The sequence below is a fragment of the Lepidochelys olivacea genome (assembly GCF_965140295.1).
Source record: "Lepidochelys olivacea isolate rLepOli2 genome assembly, chromosome: 2".
NCBI classification, from domain to species: domain Eukaryota; kingdom Metazoa; phylum Chordata; order Testudines; family Cheloniidae; genus Lepidochelys; species Lepidochelys olivacea.
The window spans coordinates 35653299-35677082 of NC_140412.1; the positions used below are offsets into that span (position 1 = coordinate 35653299).

Genomic DNA, 23784 nt, shown 5'->3' on the forward strand with positions numbered 1-23784 from the left:
GTGGGAGGGGGCTCCAGGCTGGAGCAGTGGATTGTGGGGTGGGCAGGGGTGAGGGAAGCAGGCTCTAGGAGAGACGCTCTTACCTTGGTTGGCTCCCTGGTGGCAGCACAGTAGGGCTACGGCAGGCTCCCTGCCTGCCCTGGCCCCGTGCTGCTCCCAAAAGCGGCCAGCACATCCCTGAGGCCCCATGGGTTCCCAGCCAATGGGAGCTGCAGAGTCAGTGCTCAGGGCAGGGACAGCACGCGGAGACCCCGTGGTCCCCCCAGAGGCCGCAGGGACATGCCAGCTGCTTCTGGGAGCAGCACAGGAGCAGTGTGGGCAGGGAGCCTGCCTTAGCCCCTCCGGACTTTTAGCAGCCTAAAATCTCCAAGTTTGGCTTAGGTAGCCTCCGGGAGATAGAGCCCAGTTCCAGGATGCTCCCTGTGAAACCGAAAGGTTGGCAACCCTAGGCGATACCCAGTGACGTAGCGAGGTGGAGTGGCCTCCCACTGACCCAGAGGGGGAGGGACCACCACTAACTCACTACACTCCTCCATGAGTTATGTTGCAATGATTATCAGAAAACAAAAACTAGTACCTGTCTATCATCCTGGGAGTCCATACCAATCCAGTTTGTCTCCCAGATTCCAAGAATGTTCAGAATATTACTCCTGTAACATCCCGATTAGCTGTTTCAAAAACAGTCAGGACATCTTATGTGTCAAAACAAGTGTCAGAATTAGCTGCCACAAGTAAATGGTTCCTTTAGTTCTGTGTCATCCATCATAATCCTTCCAGAGATAATATTTATCCCATCAGGTCATAGATGTGGGACTCCTTTATTTTTTCCAGTGCTTTGAGAGTTATATTATTGCCACCATCCACAGCCACTTATTGGGGTGCTAAGCTTGTGCACAACTGAGTTCTTTGGACTTGGGTTGACAATGAATCCTCATGAAATGTTTCAAAACCTTCACCAGCATCCAAAACCAAGTAGAGAAGACAACATCAGAAGAAAAAGGTGGAAGAGATAAAAGGTCCCACTCCCAAAAAAATCAGAAACAGATATACAGCTGTAATACTCTATGCAAGCAAATGGATAAAAGTATGTCACTTGTGTATTTCATATTTTATGGGAGCTTACCTCTAATTTATTTAAAATTCTTACTTTGTGATTACCATGTCAAGTTAAATTTTCACAATTTCTAGGAAAGGGGACAGCACAGTACTTGTGGTGACTAAATAATCGCTTTTGGGGTTGTGGTGACTAAATAATCACAGCTGTGATAAAGTTCACAATTTCACTGTTCTTAAGGAGCCCCATATGTACTGACTCAAAAGGCAAGAGTTACTTTATTAAACTGCTTTGTAAACTTTAAAGCAGTTTAAAATGTTACTCTCAGCCCACAGCTCTGCACATTTTAAAGCCATTCTCTGGTTAATTCTATCTGTTTGCTTTTTTAAAATCCAGCTGGCTAGTTAATTGTGAAATTCAGTTTTCTGTTCAATGACACTGCCCTCGCTTCCTGATTATGAGTAGGGTGTGCTTGGCCACGAAGAGCCAAATTCTGATCCCACTGAAATCACTGGGAACTCTGGCATGCATTTCAGTAGGACCAAGATTTGACCTCTAGAGACAACATCCGGGGTAGCAGTGAAAGGAGAACAGAGTAGTTGACAGGCAGTCTCCCAGTTGCTATTCAGAGACCCTTCAGTCTAGTGAAAAAATAACTTCAAACACGTTCTGCTATCTCCTTCCTTTTCTATCAAGAAAAGGGCTGTGGCCCTTCTGAGAGAGATAAAAAGCAATGACAGACAAAGGGGTTAAGGAGGAGGCACATGTTAGTAAGAAAAAAAATGTCCTTTCATCATGGAAAGAGCCAATTCTAACTAATTTGTGCCCTTCTACAGCTGCCATGAGGGATCTCTTACTTCTCCGGATCCATATGCTGCATCTGATGAAGAAATGGACGATGCTCAGGATCCAGCAAAGCCAGGAAAAGTAGATTGCCTCAGTTGAATGGAATGCCGATAAACTGAAATTAACCCACACTCTGCTGAGTCAAGAGCCTTACTCTGAACCCCCAATCTACACACAAATAAATCAGTCTGATACTGTATTTCTTTACAGGAATGTTATTGAAAAGTGTTATTTTTTCATGGCATGCACAATCTTTTTTGTCCTACGAGATGAACACACATCATCTTATATACATGCCCTCTCCTATCTCTGCTTACCAAAAAGAATTAATGTGCCCTTCATTTACTTGGAAAGCCTACATAAAGAAAATGTAACAAATTAAAAATAGCTAAAAAAAAATAAAGGCGTACGAGCTCCAGGAAAACAGAAGTATTGCCAGAGAAAGATAATTTCGGGCCTCGGGGGGGGTGGGGTCTGGTGCCAAGCAAAGCTGGGGGCTGCTTAATCACCTCTATCAGTGCTCTATCAGTGTCTACACTCCAGCCAAATCCAAAGAAAACAAGGAGTCAAAGATTCAGGTCAATAAGCTTATAGGCGATTTGCACAAACAGCTCCTCCAGCAAGGTAAAAAACAAAGTCATATTGGCTTTTCTTTTTTATTCCTTCTCTTGGAACTACCTGGTCCAAAACACACCCTGGAAATGTCAGTGTTATATGCAAGAATTTAAAGAGCTGAGCTTCTTAATCCTGTTAAGAAAAAGAACAAAGTTTCCTGTAAAGATCTCCTTATTGAGCTCAAAGTGATTATGGTATAGCTGCCTTATGGTGATCCTGCTTTTAGTTGCTGTAGAATCAGAGGAGGTAAAAATATGTCATTAAAGCCACTACTGAGGAGGAAAGAACCACAATGATTGAAAAAAGTTTCTGAAAAAATAGCTAAACCTACTTTCGGATCCAACGAACACAGCAAACAGCAAGCATGGTTGTTAGACATTAGAGCAAGGTAGAAAAGAAGCAGAGAATATTTACACACAAAATAAAACCACCCACACCAGAAGGTAGAAGGAAATCACAAAAAATCAGGGTGTTAAATGTTCGGCGAGTATTACAGATGGTGGTGGTGATAACTTTTCACATACAGTATGAAGGAAAATAACTTAGTGCTGTGTTTATTGATACTTATATGGAGAATCACTCTGCAGCTATTTCCCTGAATCTCAAGCCTGACTGCACAATCAGGTCACATGGTTTAAAGTAAAAAATTCCAGCCCTAAGCTGGCCTGGCAGCCTAGTCGTAAAATGATGTACATGAGCAGAAAGTTCAGTTCAAGTTCTAGGCTCATTCTTCACTGCCATAGCCAGAGGATGAGACCATTGTAAAGGTTGCATGCTCATATAGTCCCAAGCATTCCCCTCTTGCTGACTCAGGAATAGCATTTTTGAGCTCCAGATGGAACTATATTTCACCTACCTCTACAGGAAAAGCAGATGCCCTCTGAGGGGCCCCAATTAGGAACCAGGGCCCCATTTTGTCATGCCCTTTGCAAATATGTAGTAAATTCACACAGTATAGCAGTCTCTGGTAGAAGAAACAATAGAACCTACAGTACTAACTTACTGTTCCCTGCTCTAACCATATACCACTGCATCATAAACTGAGTACCTGTGGTAGAAGCTATATCACCATCTGAAGCAGTGTGGCCTTTGGGACCATGAAGCATACACCATCTATAATGGACTCTACCAACCACTGGTTTATGATTGGACCACCCACCTGCCTTGGGTCCTGAAGACCACCAATAGTGTTAAGGGTCCCAGGAATGCCTTCCCAGTCAGTAATGTCTGCAGGTTTGCTATTACAGCATTCATTTGTCAATGTGGCCTCTAGCAATAGGGCAGTGGGATGAGATAGTTTATGGAGGGAACTGCAACAGCACAGCACAGCTACAACTAGAAAGCCCCACAAAATGCGGTAGTCAGGTGGGATCAGAGATTGTGTGCCATGGAGGCTCTGAATCTACACCATGAGAGAGTCAGTATCAATAGATTCTCCTACTCCTTCCCCTAATTATCAGAGATGCCCATCACCTCCCTTTACTTCTTCCCTCTATCTAACATCTCCAAGAATATTCCCACACCTGCTGTCCTGATGATTTTCCCATCCTCCAACGCTAGACAGAGGCCACCATCTACTCTCTGCTATTGCCCCTTCCCTTCTGTACACGTAGCCAGCTGAAAATTCCTTAGCCTCATGGACTCTACCCTAGACCTCTAGATACCTCTTCCCTTGAGAGAGGCTTCATCATCATACTGCTTCTCGGCCACACAGGGCAAGAGAGATGGGTGTGACAACTTGTTAGATCCCGCCCTCAAGAAGTAGAGGAGGCATCAGACCTACAGATCTTTTCCCCATTTCTTTCAGTGTACAAAATCAGTACTATCTGGAAGAACTGGAATGGACTTTGGGAAGACAGAAGAATGTGGATTTCCTGTGGTAAGTGTGTGCGTAGGGGAAAGTCTGGAAAAAAATGCCTGGGCAACTTGTATTTGGTCCCCTTATGTGTATGCATTATGATAGTCTTTAATGAGATGTCCATCCTCGGATGAACTCACACAGGAAAATGATAAAAGACAAAAATACCACATCATGATGGGTAAGCACTTTTCCACAAAGTGATCACTCTATATGTAATCTATTAGTCCTCATCCTCAAAGGAAACCTGCACAATACATTCAAATGACAAGTCTGAGAGCTTAAATTCATAATTTTGCTAGACACTAAAAATCACGGATTGAATAGAGACACAAGCTTTATGGCTTATTATAACAATCTATAACTCACTAACAACAGGTGTCCTCCCTTCCTTTACTCCCAATGTTTGGAGGGATGTTAACGAGTTACTTTACCTTAAATGGTCCCTTAAAATATGTATTAACTACTTCTGCTAAACAATCTGTTCCACCTTGTATTTAGCTGTGACATTCTGAGTAATTTTCCCAGAACTGAAGATCCCTGGACTTCAGAAAAGCAGACTTTGACTCCTTCAGGGAACTGATGGGCAGGATTCCCTGGGAAAATAACATGAGGGGGAAAGGAGTCCAGGAGAGCTGGCTGGATTTTAAAGAATCCTTATTGAGGTTACAGAGACAAACCATCCTGATATGTAGAAAGAATACTAAATATGGCAGGCGACCAGCTTGGCTTAACAGTGAAATCCTTGCTGATCTGAAACACAAAAAAGACACTTACAAGAAGTGGAAGATTGGACAAATGACCAGAGAGGAATATAAAAACATTGCTTGGGCATGCAGGAGTGAAATCAGGAAAGCGAAATCACGCTTGGAGTTGAAGCTAGCAAGAGATGTTAAGAGTAAAAAGAAGGGTTTCTTCAGGTACGTTAGCAACAAGAAGAAAGTCTAGGAAAGTGTGGGCCCCTTACTGAATGAGGGAGGAAACCTAGTGACAGAGGATGTGGAAAAAGCTAATGTACTCAATGCTTTTTTTGCCTGTCTTCACGAACAAGGTCAGCTCCCAGACTACTGCACTGGGCAGCACAGCATGGGGAGGAGGTGACCAGCCCTCTGTGGAGAAAGAAGTGGTTCAGGACTATTTAGAAAAGCCGGACGAGCACAAGTCCATGGGGCCAGATGCGCTGCATCTGAGAGTGCTAAAGGAGTTGGGATGTGATTGCAGAGCCATTGGCCATTAACTTTGAAAACTCATGGTGATCGTGGGAGGTCCCGGACGACTGGAAAAAGGCTAATGTAGTGCCAATCTTTAAAAAAGGGAAGAAGGAGGATCCTGGGAACTACAGGCCAGTCAGCCTCACCTCAGTCCCTGGAAAAATCATGGAGCAGGTCCTCACGGAATCAATTCTGAAGCACTTAGAGAAGAGGAAAGTGATCAGGAACAGTCAGCATGGATTCACCAAGGGCAAGTCATGCCTGACTAATCTAATTGTCTTCTATGACGAGACAACTGGCTCTGTGGATGAGGGGAAAGCAGTGGACATGTTGTTCCTTGACTTTAGCAAATCTTTTGACACGGCCTCCCACAGTATTCTTGCCAGCAAGTTAAAGAAGGATGGGCTGGATGAATGGACTATAAGGTGGATAGAAAGCTAGCTAGATTGTCGGGTTCAACAGGTAGTAATCAATGGCTCTATGTCTAGTTGGCAGCCAGTATCAAGTGGAGTGCCCAAAGGGTCGGTCCTCAGGCTGGTTTTGTTCAATATCTTCATTAATGATCTGGAGGATGGTGTGGATTGCACCCTCAGCAAGTTTGCAGGTGACACTAAACTGGGAGGAGAGATAGATACGCTGGAGAGTAGGGATAGGATACAGAGGGACCTAGACAAATTAGAGGATTGAGCCAAAAGAAATCTAATGAGGTTCAGCAAGGACAAGTGCAGAGTCCTGCACTTAGGATGGAAGAATCCATGCACCGCTACAGACAAGGGACTGAATGGCTCGGTAGCAGTTCTGCAGAAAAGGACCTAGGGGTTACAGTGGACGAGAAGCTGGATATGAGTCAACAGTGTGCCCTTGTTGCCAAGAAGGCCAATGGAATTTTGGGATGTATAAGTAGGGGCATTGCCAGCAGATCGAGGGACATGATTGTTCCCCTCTATTCGACATTGGTGAGGCCTCATCTGGAGTACTGTGTCCAGTTTTGAGCCCCACACTACAAGAAGGGTGTGGAAAAATTGGAAAACGTCTAGCAGAGGGCAACAAAAATGATTAGGGGACTGGAACACATGACTTATGAGGAGAGGCTGAGGGAACTGGGATTGTTTAGTCTGCGGAAGAGAAGAATGAGCGGGGATTTCATAGCTGCTTTCAACTACCTGGAAGGGGGTTCCAAAGAGGATGGATCTAGACTGTTCTCAGTGTTAGCAGATGACTGAACAAGGAGCAATGGTCTCAAGTTGCAGTGGGGGAGATTTAGGTTGGATATTAGGAAAAACTTTTTCACTAGGAAGGTGGTGAAGCACTGGAATGGGTTACCTAGGGACGTGGTGGAATCTCCTTCCTTAGGAGTTTTTAAGGTCAGGCTTGACAAACCCCTGGCTGGGATGATTTAGTTGGGGATTCGTCCCGCTTTGAGCAGGAGGTTGGACTAGATGACCTCCTGAGGTCCCTTCCAACCCTGATATTCTATGACTCTTATGATTCTATGAACCCTGTGTAAGCTTGAAAATTTCTCTCTCTCATCATCAGAAATTGGTCCAATAAAAGATATTACCTCACCCACCTTGTCTCTTTAATGAGATGATCACACTCTATTTTTCCCTCAGGCAGCATGGCCAAGTAAACATTTATGGCACCTGTCCCTTCTACCCCTGTCAGCTCCAGTTTGTCCCCTTTTGCCCCATCCCCTAGTATGACTTCCTTCCCCTTTCTTTGTCTGACCACTTCTGTTTCTATCATCCTTAGCCTGTCCCTGGTTTCTTTCTGTTCTGATGCTCACCCTGCCTGCCTGTCTCCCAATCACTGGCAGCCTGCCTGTCTCCCAGTCTCCTATCACTCAGTTTTACTACTCTGCCTGCCTCAGTCCCCACACTGCCTCTCACCCCTCTGCATTCAAGTCAGGCTGCTTCCTCTTCCATGCTCTCTATTGTTAGCAAGGACAGCACAAGAGAAATTGTCTCCTTCATCTCAGTTTTTGTGCTAAGTACCACAGCAGCCCCTACCAATCAGGAAGAGCAATTGCAGGAAAAGTCCTTCTTTGGCCTTGAAGCCTCAGGCTAACAAGCTCCTTGCAGACAGAATCTTCAGATATTTTCACTAACAGCCTTGTAACAATCATTACTGGACAAGCGCAAATAGCAATTTTCAGAGGCTTAAAGTTTGGACAAATCTGGATGGATTTTCACTACGACAGCAAAGTCACCCCTTTGACACCAGGGCTACCTCCTGCCAAATTTCTAGTCCCTGCTCCAAGAAAGTTCTACAACTTCTCAAAGAAGCAGCTGTAAGATCTTATTCTGTTATCACTGACAAAACACTTTTCTCTGGCTTCATTCTCAAAAAACATCTGAACCATTTTTGTTAAAACTTTCCAAAAAATTTCAGCCTGACATGGAAAAAAATTCAGTCAAAATGGCTGAAGTCTGACAAAGTTATTTATAAGCAACTGTGGAGACTTGTAATAAAAATAGTAGAAAACTTTAACTGTAGAGTCTGCTTATAATACATCTGCACTTACACACTGTTCATTTCTTTACTTTGAGTTCTTGATCCTTTGAAATGATCAGGCAGACAAGTACAATTATTGACATTTAGAAACTTTAACTGCTGTTTAAAAATCATATTTTTTTTGTTCGGTTTGGGAATTTTCCAGGTGTTTTGTTCTAACAAGCCATTTATGAGTTAGAGGGAAAAGAAAAACTAGACAAAATTCATAATTTGAAAAGTGGAAAGTTGTTTAATGATATGTAACTCAAAATCAGTTTGATTAATTTGCTTCACACTTTTGCAGAACCATTCTCCTTTGCTTTCTATGTCTGGCAATCTTGTGGTCAAACCAATTTTCCAGCCCAGAATTAATGGGTGGACATACAGTATAAATCCAGTTATCCAAACTCCCTTTATACAAAAATTGTAGTTACACAAAATGAAGTGTGTCCCCCATGAATCCCTGTGTTAGTTAATCACCAGCTAATACTTTCTCAACTAACCCCTTAGCGATTGTTAGCACCAGTGATGGCTGGCTCAAACAGTTTAAATAATGGCATGGTATTCGTCCATTGAGTATAACTGGTGAAATAATGAGCACATTTTGTGAGTCCATTGCACCCTATCACAACCAACTGCTGGAGATTATGGAAATGGAGGGGCTTACAAACCAGCAGATTTACAACGCTGATGAGACTGGGTTGTATTGGCACCCACTCCCATAGAAGACCTTGGTCTCTTCTGACAAGCATTGTACCCCAAGCTTCAAAAACTAGTAAGTAAACATCAGCATTACTCCCTTCAGTCCCCACATTTTTATAGCAGTGAAAATGCAGCTCAAAATAGCACTTCTGTTATCTGAATGCTTGGTTGTCCAAAAGTTTTGGATATCTCCCACACCATTCGACCAACTGGGAGTAGGACTTTATCAGGGAAGCTGGTTGCAAGGATGCCACCTCTCCATAAAACAGCCAGATAGAGCCTGACAGAAAACTCCCTCCTGCCAAATACCTTAAGTAGCCAAGTTGTTAATACCCATGTATCCCATCTCAGTCAAGCTAATAACATGGGAACTCAGTCCTGCCCCTTTCCAATGATTTGTTAATTTCAGTGCCTATTTGGGATAATTAAAACCTCTGGGCCCAATTCTTCCTTCCCTGTACGTGGTTGGGAAGGGATTAAAAAGTAAACACTGTATACATAACACAGCACAGAAGGGGGTAAACACCAGCTCTGCTACATGCTCTATCTGGGTCCTCACTAGAACCCTTCCCTGTTCCCTTTTATCTTCTCTCTGCAGGAACTTGGAAGGGGGGAAAGGGGGAAAAAGGGTTACCTCTGGTGCTACTCACTATCACTTGGAAGGGGGGAAAGGGGTAAAAAGGGTTACCTCTGGTGCTACTCCCCTTGCAACAGAGTATTAACTCACTCTGCTAGCACCTATGGTGGTGAGCAGGCAGAAATAACCAAAGGCAGTATGGATGGCTGCATCAAAAGCCATGATGTCATCTTGGAAGAAAGATTCCTGGATCTACCCATTTGTTTTCTACTTTCCATGCAGACCTACAGGATGTGTGTGTTTTGCAGTTCTCCAGTACTGCCAAATCCAAGCATTCAAAAATCATGAGTCAGGCCATCAAAGAAATGCATTTAGATTCTTCTTCTTTCTCTCTGGTTTCTGAGCCTTTAGGGTACACTCACTTCACATTTTCAAGCTTTCCTCCACACCCAAGAAGAGTAGAAAATTAAAAAAAAATCATGTAATCTCTAGATTTCAGCATCTCAGGTTTTAAGAAAAACACCAAATAGCATGAGACTCATGACAAAATCATGACAATTAGGAACACTGGACCTCATTCAATAATGTCACAAACCCTTCCATTGGGAGGAGGGTGAAAAGGAAACTCTGTGAGATGAAACTCATTTACTTCCCAGGTGAGTTTTTCCCTCCTGTCTTTTGTCCACAGAAGGGGAACATGTGGCCTCATGCCAACAGTACTAAATTTCTGAGATACAAAACAACTCAACCATAGCTGAACCATTTAAATGCCTTCATACCAGTGGTTTTCAAACATTTTTTCTGGCGATGCAGTTGAAGAAAATTGTTGATGCCCAGGACCCAATGGAGCTGGGGATGAGGGGTTTGGGGTGCGGGAGGGGGTCAAGGCTGGGGCAGAGAATTGGGTTTAGGGCTGGGGCTGGAAATGTGGGGTTCAGGGTGTGGGAGCGGGCTCTGGGCTGTGGTTTGGGGTGTAGGAGGGGGTCAGGACTTTGGGCTGGGGGTGCAGGCTCTGGGGTGGGGCTGGGGATGAGGGGTTTGGCGTGCAGGAGGGGCCTTCAGGTTTGGGGTGGCTCAGGGCTGGGGCAGGGGATTGGGGAGTGGGCTTACCTTGGGCGGCTCCCAGTCAGTGGTGCAGTAAGGGTGCTAAGGCAGGCTTCCTGTCTGTTCTGGCACCATGAACCATGCTGCACCCCAGAAACGGCCAGCAGCAGGTCCGGCTCCTAGACAGAGGTATGCAAGCGGCTCTGCGCGATTCTCGCCTGTAGGCACTGCCCCCACCCACCTTCCATTGGCCAGGAACTGCCCAATGGGAGTGCGGAGCTGGTGCTCAGGACGGGGGCTGCCTAGGGCCCCCCCTGCCTAGGCGCTAGACCTCCTGCTGGTTGCTTCTGGGGTGCAGCGCGGTATCAGAACAGGTAGGGACTGGCCTGCCTGACTTTTAACGGCCCAGTCGGCGGTGCTGACCAGAGCCACCGCTACCAAGTGCCTTACATTCCATGACCCTGTACTGGATCATGAACCGCAGTTTGAAAACCACTGCCTTCATACTCTCCTATTCCATTCTTTTCCAGAATAGGTTCTCTGTTTATTTCAAAGTGGGACTTTTCTGTTACACTGCCTCATTTGGAAAGAAATTAGGAATTTTATGTGCCCTGTTATCCTTAGAAATTTTCTTTTAAATTTTTTCCCCCTAGGAGTTGCAGTGGATAGACTTAAAGCTTCTTTTATAACTACTACTATACATATCAAGTTGAGAAAGGAGCATCAAGAATCACATGGCATTCACTTTGAAGAATCAACAAATATATTTAGAACTTCTAGTTTCATACCTAAACTTAAGTCACCCGTTTTACTGCCTGATCTAGTTACATAGAATCACCTTAACTTCAACTTTTCACTTAAATGTTTCAGTAGATGCCTTTTTAAAGACATAGTAACAAAAACGTTCTCCAAGTGTTATATACTTCTGCGGAATGTTTAGTCAAACTCAACTGCACCCTGACTGAACCAGTCATCTTTGGTTCAAGGAGTGTGTCAGGGCTGCCCACTGTCTAGCCAGCAGTATACCATCACCATTGAGCCCTTCCTCCACAAGAGGTTCATGGAGTTGGTGCTCCAAGAGCTGGATTTGTGGATGGTCCTGTCAGTGTATACTGACAACGTGTTCCTTGTGGTCCAGGACCCAAGCCAACTAGCATGGGTGGAGGCTTGCCAAGCTATATATTTGGTGGCTTTCTCCACCCAGGTCAACTGGGTCAAGAGCTCCAGCCTGATGGTTGGGGACGGGCGGCAGGCAAGCTCCCTCCCACCCACACTCCAAGCCATCCGGTGGAGCATGGGTCTGCTGCTCTATCTGGGTGTTTACCTTTCTGCCATTGATCCCTCCTCCCTGGAGAACTGGGCTGATCTGAGGAACAGGGTGGCAGAGCAGTTGCAGAAGTGGACAGGGCTGCTCCGATGCCTTTCCCTGCATGGGAGAGCACTAGTGATCAACCAACTGGTCCTGCCCATGCTCTGGCACTGTCTCAACACCCTGAGCCCTCCCCCTAGCCAGCCTCGAGAAGAAAATATTGGCATTCTTTTGGCCAGGGCTGCACTGGGTCTCTGCGGGTTTCCCCGCCTCTCACTGGAGGAGGGTGGACAGCGCCTGTTCTGCCTCCACATTCCAGTCCATAGCTTCCATCTCCAGGCCCTGCAGAGGTTCCTTTATGGTTCAGGTTGTTCAGTGTAGAGTGTGCTGGTACACATCTTCCTCTATGAGTGCTCCGATACAACCAGCAGCTCTTCTATCTCCATTCCAGGGGGTCTCCTGAGACCTTTTCACATTGTCCGTCTTTTACCAGGACCTACTCAGGACCTAGAAGCTAGTCTTGGCAACCAGGTTCATGGGGAGGGCCTCCTCGCAGAGCCCTTGCTACACAACCCCCATCTAGGTGTGCAGGTGAGGGAGTCCCTGTCAATGCACTGGAGCCTGGTTCTGGCTGTTACCACCAGGATTGGAGACTTCATGGACTATAATCAGGGTAACAGGGTGAATCCCATGGCACTTGGCCGGCGCATGGAACTCTACATCCTGCATGTCCCCCAGCTTGTGCTCCAGGAGATGAGGGCAGCTCTCACACCTGCCTCTTGCGGTTTTCCTTGAGTGGATCCTGCGGGAGGGTGCTTCCTGTCTGATCCTGAGCCCTGGCCCTCCGTGCTTTCCCAGCCACTCCCTACATACCATCTGAGCCATCTGTGAGACATACAGTCAGTCCATCTCTTAACCACACCCAGGAAACAGCTGAATGTGCTCATGATCCACACCCTTCATTTCCTTATCCTCGTGTCCTGCTCTGACACCAAGTGGCAGGAACTCCGGCTACCCAAGGAGGGAGAGGCATCCCAGTGGGCTAATCCATATTCCACCCTGGCCCCACAGTCTGCCAGGCATATTAGTTGGCAGCTCCTTCATGGTGCCATGAGCCCAGGCATGTACCTGGCACGGTTCATGACATCCTCTGACACCTGTTCCTTTTTCAGTGAGAGGGAGACCCTGGCGCACATTTATATCCCATTTTTCCCACACTTCCTGATTTACGCACGCTCTATCCATGGCCCCACAAAGTCATGAGACCTCCTCATCAGTCTCCTCCTGGCACTGTACCTGGAGGAGGAAGCTGAACAGGGGGTGGGGGATGATCTGCGACTCCGGGGCCTACTTCTGATCCTCCCTCAAGTCATGTCTCTGGAAAGAGTTCCTCTAGGCTGTGTCCACTGACTCCCTGAATACCTTCGAGGAGTAGTGGGAGCTGTCCAGGGTTCTCTGCTCATTGTCCCCCTCCAGATCCCTGATTTTATACCTGTGAGCCTCACTCCCATTATTTCATTGTTGTCCCTCACAAAAAAAACAGCAAGATTTATAAATATACAACTTACTATTGCATGTAAATCAAATAAAATAAGTAAAACACGTTTGCATTCGTTCACAAAGAACAGGATGGGCTTTGTAGAATGGGTAGACTTTCCAAGTAGTATGAGTATACAGTGGAAAGCAATAGCTCCATCAGCCCAATATGAATCCTTTCTCAGAGTCCCCTCCCTTTCCCCTGGAGTCATGTAGCATCCTATACAGGTCAGAGAGGACTTGGGAGGAGCTGGCATGCTGACCATCCAAATGAAAATTAAAGATCTTGAGCTACAACACAAAATGACTATGGAATAATCCCAGTGGCTGGCCAAATATTTCCATTCAACCAAGCAAACTACTATCCAGGGTAAGCATGAGCAACCACTGAGCTCATAATGGATGCAGTGTTTGCCTACAGCACTAATTTCTTTACACGACACACAGTCAACCTGAGGAACTCCTTGCCAGAGGATGTTGTGCCAGCCAAGACCATAACAGGGTTCAAAAAAGAACTAGATAAATTCATGGAGGATACGTCCATCAATGGCTATTAGCCAGGATGGGCAGGAATGGTGTCCTTAGCCTCTGTTTGCCAGAAGTTAGGAATGAGCGACAGGGGATGGGTCACTTGATGATTACCTGTTCTGTTCATTCCCTCTGGGGCACCTGGCACTGGCCACTGTCAGAAGACAGGATACTGGGCTAGATGGACCTTTGGTCTGACCCAGTAGGGCCATTCTTATGTTCTTAATGTTAACAGCATTTAGCTTATTGTGTTTTTAAAGTATTTTGTTCAGTCTTAGTATGATCAGCCATTTAGCTCTGGAATTCAAAACTGCATCTTTGCTTGTTTGTTCTCCTAGGTGCCATATCCTTGCTAAGGATCAACTTACTAACCCTTCCTAACATAGTCATGTGTTTGGGAAACTTACAGAAGTTGTATTTTCTTGCCTTCTCCGCTCTCTACCACCTACTTCTATGGCAACCAGCACTCTACAGGCCTAAGCTATAACTCTTGACTGCACTCAAAGAGGCTTGTTCCAGTTTGCCTAAGAAAATCATGAACAATAAACTAGAGACCACCAAACCAGTGAGAAAAAATATTCCAATGCCCTGAAGAGAACAGAAAGAAAAATCACAGGAACCAAACTTCCTGGGTCGTTGCGATTAATAAGCCAAACATTACCACAACGGTTCTAGATACTGGATGAGCATCCTTAGCTGCGGAAGACAAACAATAAAACAATCAAATGGAAATCTAGCAGAAGAAAATTAAATCAATTTTTCATAAAAGAGAAACCTTTCTGTCAGCTGGATGGGGAACAACATACCCTGGAGACCAAACACAGGTTAAGAATGCATTGACATATTTCTTAGTAAAATAAATATATCTTCAATAACTTACAACTGATGTACCAAAAAGGCATCTACAACTTTAAAAGCCCTCCTTTCTGCAAATCACTGAGCTCACAGTGCTGACAGTGTATCAATGAGCACTATTTTAATTCAAGAATCCAAAAACACAGCAAGCTTCCTAACATGGGCAAGGAAGTAATGAAGTGGCCTGCTGTATTGCCAGCTCTCTGTCTTATGTGAGGTCCGTTTTAAATAGCTCTACCATATTAAAATTTTTGCAGTAATTATTACCAGATTGAAAGATGACTCAACAAGAGTTGATCATTTTCTTATTTTAAGGCTTCATATTCATAGGGCTTTTTCTGCATTTCAAACACCACAAAATGTTTCTGATCAAGTGCATGTGCACATATCGGTTTCATTCACTCAAGCACTGTGCTGCATTGATTACCTTTATTACAAAAGTATTCCACTTCTTCACAACTCAGATTCTCAGGCTCAAACTCTGCAGAAAAGCTTTCCTCCAATGGAAAGTCTTCTTTTGAGATAATGTCATTTTCTTCAGACAGGCACTCTTCCTCTTCATCCTCAATGGCATCCTCAAGCGGCCCTTTAAAGAGAATCAGGGACACTGTACCAAAATCATCTAACAGTAAAATGAAATAAAAGCCTCATATCTTACAACTAAAGGGCTTTAACTAGGGTCTATTCTTCTATTGCTGTGCTGGGAATTTATTAGAAATGATCAAACAACATTTATCAGATAATTTATCCAATGTATTGCAATCTAAAAATACATTGTGATTTTTCTCATTATTCTGCCAGCTCAGTGAATAGCTCACATATATTTCAAATATGTAAAATATTACTATATTTTTGGAATAATATTTGCAAATTATCTGTTTTGTCATTTATCCAGTTGTGGTATTTAGGCCAGCCATTCCTAATAATGGAAATGGAAATTATATATGCAAACCCCACATCTATACATGGAAGAAGAGCCCTTTTTATGTTGTTTGTTAGATTTTTTTAATGTTACATTGAATTCTAGTACTCATTAAATTTGAGTTACAGACCTGAGTCATCTATCCTTTGAATAGTTAATGCAAATTTCCCCACATTGCCCTGCTATTGGGCCTCAATGCTTCTCTGAAGGGATGACTTAAACAATAATTCTGTAGTCTCCATGGCCACTAAGTCCTTGGCCTCTTTAATGGGGTACCGGTCAGTGGCAATTCTGCTGATTATTTTTTTGTTTTGTGGTCATACAGCTGACAGGAACTGGACTGAGATTACCAATTCATTTCACATAGACCAAACATCCAACAGATGGTAACTACGTTTTGTCACTACTAGCCTAGGGGCAAGGTCAAATTTGCTGATGAGCAAATAATGAGTACACATTATGTTCATTTGTTAATATTAACTACCTTCTAAATACATCTTTCGCAGATACAGAGTTTTACCTGAGATTTTAATAGAGATTGGAAATAATGGAATGTATTTTAATTGAAGTAAGATTTTAATAAATTCTATACTTTTCAAAATTTGTATTAAAAGTGGATTTCAAAAGAGATTTCAAAATACATGGTTGAGACTTGAAGGAAAATTACACCTCTCTCTCTCTCTCTCTAATGAAAGCATTGCCCCATTTTATAATTGACTGAAGATTTCTTGCTAGAAATGAAAGCTAGTTCTCTCATGACAAAATGTAATTTGTACTTATAGGATAGTTTTCCAGTATTATTTTTACTACTTCTATAATACTGAGAGGCAGTACATAAATGTTCCTATTGCATTAAATGAAGAGGGAAGGATAAAGTTGTTAAAAGAAACAGAATACTGACTGTATTGGAATTTCATATGATTTATTAGGAATCCATGATTACTCCCATTGAATCAAAGTAGTCAAATTAATTTTTGGCTACATTGTGCAACCTTTGCTCTCAGAAATTTGTCTTTACTGAAGTCAATGGGTGAGAGATTCCCAGCTGGCATTGATTTCAATGGAACTATGCCAATTTACACTGCTTGAGAATCTGATACAGTGGGTCCACTTGTCTGAGGACATACTCAACAGTATAAAGTAAGGGTTGCACAATTTAGACCTTTCTCATAAAGCCTGAATCTATGCCCAAAAAATTATTTGCATATTATCAAAAATGTGCCATTATCATCACCTGCATTTTCTGGCAGTCTTGTGAAAGCCTGTAGCTGAGTGGGCATGGACATAGAGATATGGACACCATCTCATACCTGAGGGTGGAGTGGGGGGGCTGTCACTCCAGAAGAGAGTTGAGCACATATTGGCAGGAAATCTGGGGAGAACTTGGAATGTCTTTGGCATTCCATATACGTACAGAACTTCAATCTCCAGTGCTGGCAGTGAGACACCTTACATGAGTTCTAATTTCAGTTTTAAAATGCAACTTCAAAAACACTCACTGCAAATTACACAATTTTAAATATGAGTACAGTAATTCCTCACTTAAAATGGTCCCCGTTAACGTTGCTACGTTGCTGATCAAGTAGGAAACATACTTGTTTAAAGTTGCACAATGCTCCCTTATAACATCGTTTGGCAGCCGGTTGCAGCTAGCTGGTGGGGGCTTGGAACCAGGGTGGACTGACAGCCCCCCCGTAACAGCTCCCCTAAGTTCCCTGTGCTGCAGCCGCCAGCAGGCTATCAACTGCTGGCAGTTCAGCTCTCTCTCCCCCCACTGCCATGTGTTGCTCCTGACCTCTGCCTTGGAGCTGCTCCCCGGAGCCTCCTGATTGCTGTGCAGGGGAGGGAGGAAGAGGAGGACTAATGTCAGGGTGACTCCCTCCCCCATACTCCTGCCCCCCACTTACCCCTTCTCCATATAGAGCAGGGTGGGGACAGGGCTCAGGACGCTGGGTGCAGCTGCTGTCTCAACTTTCTGATCTTTTTTAAGGCAATGTACTACGCGTATCTCTCTCTCCCACACACAGGGTATGTCTCCGCCTGCCATGCTGTCTTCCCTCCCTCCATTCATGCTGCCTTCTAGAGTGTGATGCTACATTAAAAAACAATGTGTTAACCCTTGAGGGCTTGGCCGAATGCTAGGTCATCATTTAGCAGTAAGGCATTCCCTGGGAAATATCCCACCCTCTTCCACCCTCTAACTTCACCACCACAACCAAGTTTCACAATCATCATTGCTCTGTATAGTATTAAATTGTTTGTTTAAAACTTATACTCTGTGTGTGTGTGTGTGTGTATATATATATATATATATATATATATATATAAATAACATAGTTTTTTGTCTGGTGAAAAACATTTCCCTGGAACCTAACCCCCCCCATTTATATTACTTCTTATGGGGAAATTGGATTCGCTTAACATCGTTTTGCTTAAAGTCGCATTTTTCAGGAATATAATTACAACATTAAGCGAGGAGTTACTGTATATAAAATGATGGCATTTTTGCCAGGTCGGAAAATGACGAATACATTTTATTTGTTATTCTCATCTCTCTTTTGAAGATTTTTATTGAAGACAGGTTCATTCATTTAATTTAATAATGATTTTTGTACAATCGCATTCATCCATCAACCTTATAAGAACACTAAGAGGTTAAATTAGAGCTTTTTAAGTGTCCCTGCATCTTTAGGTAAGGTAAGTGAACAGAGGAACAGAAATATTAAATAGATTTTCATAATTAGTCATTGTAAGTGGGGAAAGTGTATTCATATATATCATTAAAAATCAAAGAGAAGCATTTAAATTGATACACAGAAATCTTGCAGTTTGCAACAGATGATCTACTAAAAGTGCCTTCTACAGTATTCTGATTCTATTAAACAATGAAACTGTTGCTAAGGGGTTTTTATCTTTGTGTGGATGGAGTGGAGGGGAGGGGTGTAAGTCCAACCATATATAAACAGGCATAAACATCATGTTCCGTATCTTGTCAAAACTGATCATATGTCTTTAATGTATTTTTCAAGCAGTTTTTATTTGGAAGAAATATAACAGCCCACATTTCAGCAATCTGACTTCCTGCTGAAACATTGGCTTATAGTAATTTTACTTTCCAAATAAGAATTGCTTGGAAAATATATTAAGAACATCTGAGCAATTCAGTTTACATGTATGAGGTGATATTTATGCCTGTTTAGAGATGTTAAATTTTTGAAGGGGTCACCAGTATGTAGTCAGTACCCTAATAATTACCATTATAAATTAAGGAAAGAATAGATATGCAGTCCGTATATATTCACTGGTGGCAGTCCAGGAAATATACACTTTAGAAGATGCATTAACATTATTTTCAAGTAGTACACAGAATGTCACATATAGTTCAACAAATGTCTGTAGAAAGGAGGACATGGCAAATCCAAAAAGCAGAAAGGGGGTTGAACTTATGGTGGTTGATTGGTTGGTTGGTTTAAATGAAGCTCAGATTAAAAACATTTTTATCAAACATTTTGTGGGTAGATGCCAAATACAGATACACATATATAATTCCCCAATTTGTGCTAGAGAAGTGTAAATTTCATCACATGTACGCAAAATCAGATTGTATGTGTACATCTGAATGTGGTTTTATTTTGTGCATACACATCCAGATGCCGATACACAAATCCCCAATATGTGTACTCTAATTAAGAAATGCTTGCCTATCTAGACATCTGCAGGCGCAGATCAAAGAATCAACCACATACACAATGCTCAGGGACAAAAGTCCGACCCTAAAAAAAACTATGCTGACCTTTACTGAAAATGAATGGTTTCATTCAGCTAGGGGTTAACAGGTAGATATGTTTCTAATTTTAATTATTCCATTGCATTTTATTTAATTATTAATCCATTTAAAAATTGATCCTGCATCCAATTCTGCTATCCTAATTCATGATACTCTTTAAGTAGTTCCACTGAAATCAATCTTGTCCAGAATTTTAAATCTGTAATTTGAATGTACCTATCTTAATTTAAAATTAAAGTCACAAGAACAACAATAACAATGAAATTAAAAAGAGTGGAGGTCCTGAGTTCTCTGATATGGTGTTTTTCCCTCAATTGTCTGTTTTCACTAACTTTGCTGATGTTACTTACAGCACTTTAGATCACGGATTGCAGCTTCATCAGTTCCTAGCAGAGCCGGTGCTAGGCATAAGCAGGCTAAGCAATTGCTTAGAGTCCCCAGCAGCTCAAAGTGGCCCCTATTAATTATTAGCATGTGTTGAGTGGGGAGGCCCAAAAAATATTCCTGCTTCAGGTCCCCAATGGGCTAGCCTCCTAGAATGAATTTAGACTACATTGTGCTTCCTTTTAATTCCTTGCTTTAATTTAATGATGTTACCAGTTACTAATCATGCTTTTCATTTTATTGAACAATTACAGTATACATACATTTCTTATGTTCCTATTTCATTGTCATTTATTTCAACATAGACAAGCTCCATTCCTTATTTTGTTGGATTGTTGGAAAATGTATTGAAAACAGAGTTGGCAGAGTGTGAAATATTGACACCAACAAAACACAAAATAAAGCAGCAACAGTGCAAATCAAAATAATTCCAACTCCTAAAACTCTTCTTTGATGTGAGTGCCAACTGGCTTGTGATGGGATTAGGTCCTTGAAATCAAATAATATAATTTAAACCCCAGAAGGTTTAAGAATTTAGCTAAATGGTTAAGTCCAAGGGAATATGGTACATTTTTGTCTTTTATTCTCACTTCCATAAACTTGTGTTTTGATTTTTATAGTGTTTTCTTAGTAGGGCTGTGTAAAAACATTAGATGTAATCTAGGAAAAGGTGAACTTCAAGTGCTTCAGATTATTTAGATAACTTGATAAGCAGTTATGAGTTTCCAAATACACTTAGATAAAAAAGCTTAGTTTCTGATCTTAAAGAAGCTACTGTGTAGGCAACTGAATTCTCCATTTCTCCCCCAAGATTTCAAACTGAAAGCTGGGAAAACGTTTACTACAGACCAGGTCTCAGTTTCCACCTTCCATATTGACATGTGAGGTTTTTTTTGTTTTTTAATAACCAATTTTATTCAGATGTCCATAATCCTAAAATAACAATTAAAAATAAATAAAATAAGGGCAATAGACACTAGAAACATAAATAAAATTAATGACAGCAATGAAGGAGTGAATTCAGTAAGGAACCTGTGTGGCTTAGTGGGCACAGTAGTCCACTTCAGGAAATCACCACATATAATTTGATACAAATAATAATATCTAGCCAGGAGAGGCTGATGAGTGAACTCCATGTTCCTTCATGGAGAAAATTACTTCTGATTAAGGCCAGTTGGCAGAGCAGTGTGGGGAAATCGGAACTCTAGTTCCCTAATTTGTATCAGATTTAAAGACATGCAAGCACATTTTTTTAGTATGTTAGTCTCTTAACAGTTAAAACATAAATATTTACCTTCATTTTATATACATATAAAATATATATAAAAGTTAAGGTAACTGACCATTTTTATACAGCACAAAATAGACATGACACTAGCAGCCCTGATCCCTATTCTCTAAAGATAAAAGTAAATACAAATCTAAAAGGGCAAGAGACGTACAAAAAATGTGACTAAAAGCATTTCAGACAGGCAAGATGGGAGTGAAATGTCATAAGAAAATAGCCCTAAATTCCTTTAAAGGAGAAAATGCCTATTAAAATTAAACACTTCTTCATGAGACAAACTGCACCTGACCCTGTAGGCACTCTGGGTCTAGTGCACCAATGCGCTTCTCCAGTTTTACTGGTGTAACTCCAAAGAAATCAGTGGGGTTAGAATGGCATAAAACTGGAGAAATGCAATAGTGAATCAAGTCCTTTGGTTCCAATTTATCAGCCCATTGGTAAGCAGCAAAGCACTTAAGCATGTGCTCAAAGTTAAGCACATGTTTAAGGGCTTTGCCACACATGCTTAACCATGTGTTTAAATGCTTTGCTTAATGCTGTGGGAAAGTCTCTCTGATATCCTTAACCCATTAAGTCATGAGTGGTTAACTACCTCCCTAGTCAACCAGCATTCTGACAGCAGCATCATAAAACAATCGTCTTAGCAAATTAAAAATACTTCAGAATGGCTGGGTAGAGGCGAATGAGATATAATTATTATTAGTAGTTGTATTTAATAAGTCTTTTCTAAAAGCCATGATACACTGCTGAGTCATACAACTTGGTGGATCCACAGGATGCATTTTGTATGATCTTGCTGAAACTCTGAAAATTTCCCCCAACAATGCACTGCCATGAATATAATACTATTAAACTGTGTTAAAACCAAGGTACCAGGTGCGAATAAGCTTATAGACAGAAGGGGCATGTTTTTTGGAGAATTAATCCATTTGTTTTTCTTTTTGAACATGAACATTTTCTTCTAAATATAACCAAAGAAAAAGGCAACACCAGTGAGCCAACAAGCTTATATTAGGTGCACTGGAAATGTTTCTATCAGTTTCTAAAGATTAAGCCAAGAATATTGAGAGGATAGCACAGTGTTCAACTTGTCTCATTTTAAATGTGGAGGGTGAAGAGAAGACATTACGAAGTGGTCCAGGGACTTCCATTTCTTGAAAAACGTCAGAAGAATGGATATTAGACATTAGGACATTAGAATAGCTGGTATAACCTGGTCCATTCCAAAGATAAATAATTTGTTCTTCAAAAAGTAATTTTTTGAAGCCCCAAGAAGAAGTAATCTCTGGTCAGCATGATTTGACAGCACCCTGAGCAGTTCTGAACTCAGTCAGCAGCAAGAAAAACATCCCAGCTTTTCCCTCAACTTGATGAAAGAAATTTGAATGAGGAGTTCCTGCAAACATGCCCCAAAGTTCCTCCTCCAGCACATCACTGGCTTTCCTCAAAGTGACAGAACTGCTTTTCAAATTACACTGGTTCATCAACTTTATAGTGGACAAAACTGTAAATATCAAATCATTGTCTTCTGCCAATGTGAAGACATGGAGTGTTGAAACATAGAAGATGAGCCCATGTTGATGGGAGTAAAATGACAACATCAATATAGCAATGAGAAGGAATACAAGCAATACCTTTACAGTTACTTATTTTCCATTTTTTGGCTTTTAACTCAGGGCCAGGACACCAAGACTCCATTCAACCATCATCGGACTACCAAGTTTATAATATTCCTCACAGGATGGGAACCTCACAAGCTAGGACAATATGGTTGAGTCATGACATCCAAAATTTATGAAACAGAGCTTCTGGCTCATACTGTCAACTTCAAGGATGCTTTAGATTTTTTTCTTATTAGGTTATCTCTCCCAAGCTAGAAACATGTGACATGATTCTATGACTATCTTTCAGAATTACAGAACTCACTTTGATTCTCAGTTAATGCTGATTCCAAATGGCCATCAATTTTCACTGGAGAGTAAATCAAAGCTAGCCTTCCTCCTCCCCCTAGAATTTCAGCATAATATCTTCATTACACAGTTCCCACCAATATGGGAAGCAACAGCGAAGTCAGGCAGTTAAATTCCAGTCTCCTGCTGCTTGGCAGCATATAGCAATACATAGTAAGCCAACTGTAAGATGAGTATCTTAAAATTATAATGCACACTCCTAGCAACAAGTGATTGGCAGTCAGACACACACCACATTTGTTCAGTTAAGTGGAAAAACTTAAATATCATTCACGCTTACCATTCTGATAAAAAGAAAAGGAGTACTTGTGGCACCTTAGAGACTAACAAATTTATCTGAGCATAAGCTTTACTCAAATAAATTTGTTAGTCTCTAAGGTGCCATAAGTACTCCTTTTCTTTTTGCGAATACAGACTAACACGGCTGCTACTCGGAAACCTGTCATTCTGATAAATAATATCTATCTAATACTTAAAGAAAACTATTCTCTGTTTAGACTATGGTGGTGCTCTGTTAAACTTAACAAAATCATTTTTGCAATTCTCAGATGTCCTAATTTTAGATTTTCAACAGCTCAACGCAGATGCCAACTTGTAGATATTCATTACCTTGCAAGCACACCTTAAACTCCTCAGATACATCTGCTTTATGTATACTGGTGATACTTTAAATGTTTCTTAAGTTTTGAAAAATTCAGACAGTTTGAGAGATACTCCATATACTTTTTAATGAGCAATACTAGTGGAACCAGTTATCTCAAACTGGTGGAAACTTTGTAAATGCACCTAGTGTACAACAATTTAA

General features: G+C 41.9%; 1 protein-coding gene across 3 annotated transcripts in view; it reads right to left on the reverse strand.

Moving 5' to 3' along the window:
* The window catches only part of ZFPM2 (zinc finger protein, FOG family member 2), a 443433-nt gene that overhangs the window by 332680 nt on the left and 86969 nt on the right, over window positions 1–23784 (reverse strand). For 2 of the 3 annotated variants that reach the window (XM_084620787.1, XM_084620786.1), the window contains exon 2: window positions 15056–15214. The exons of the other annotated variant lie outside the window; for it this stretch is intronic. In XM_084620787.1, coding sequence (XP_084476913.1) covers window positions 15056–15214 — 159 coding nt within the window. The remainder of the gene's footprint in view (window positions 1–15055; window positions 15215–23784) is intronic. 3 annotated transcript variants of the gene reach the window in all.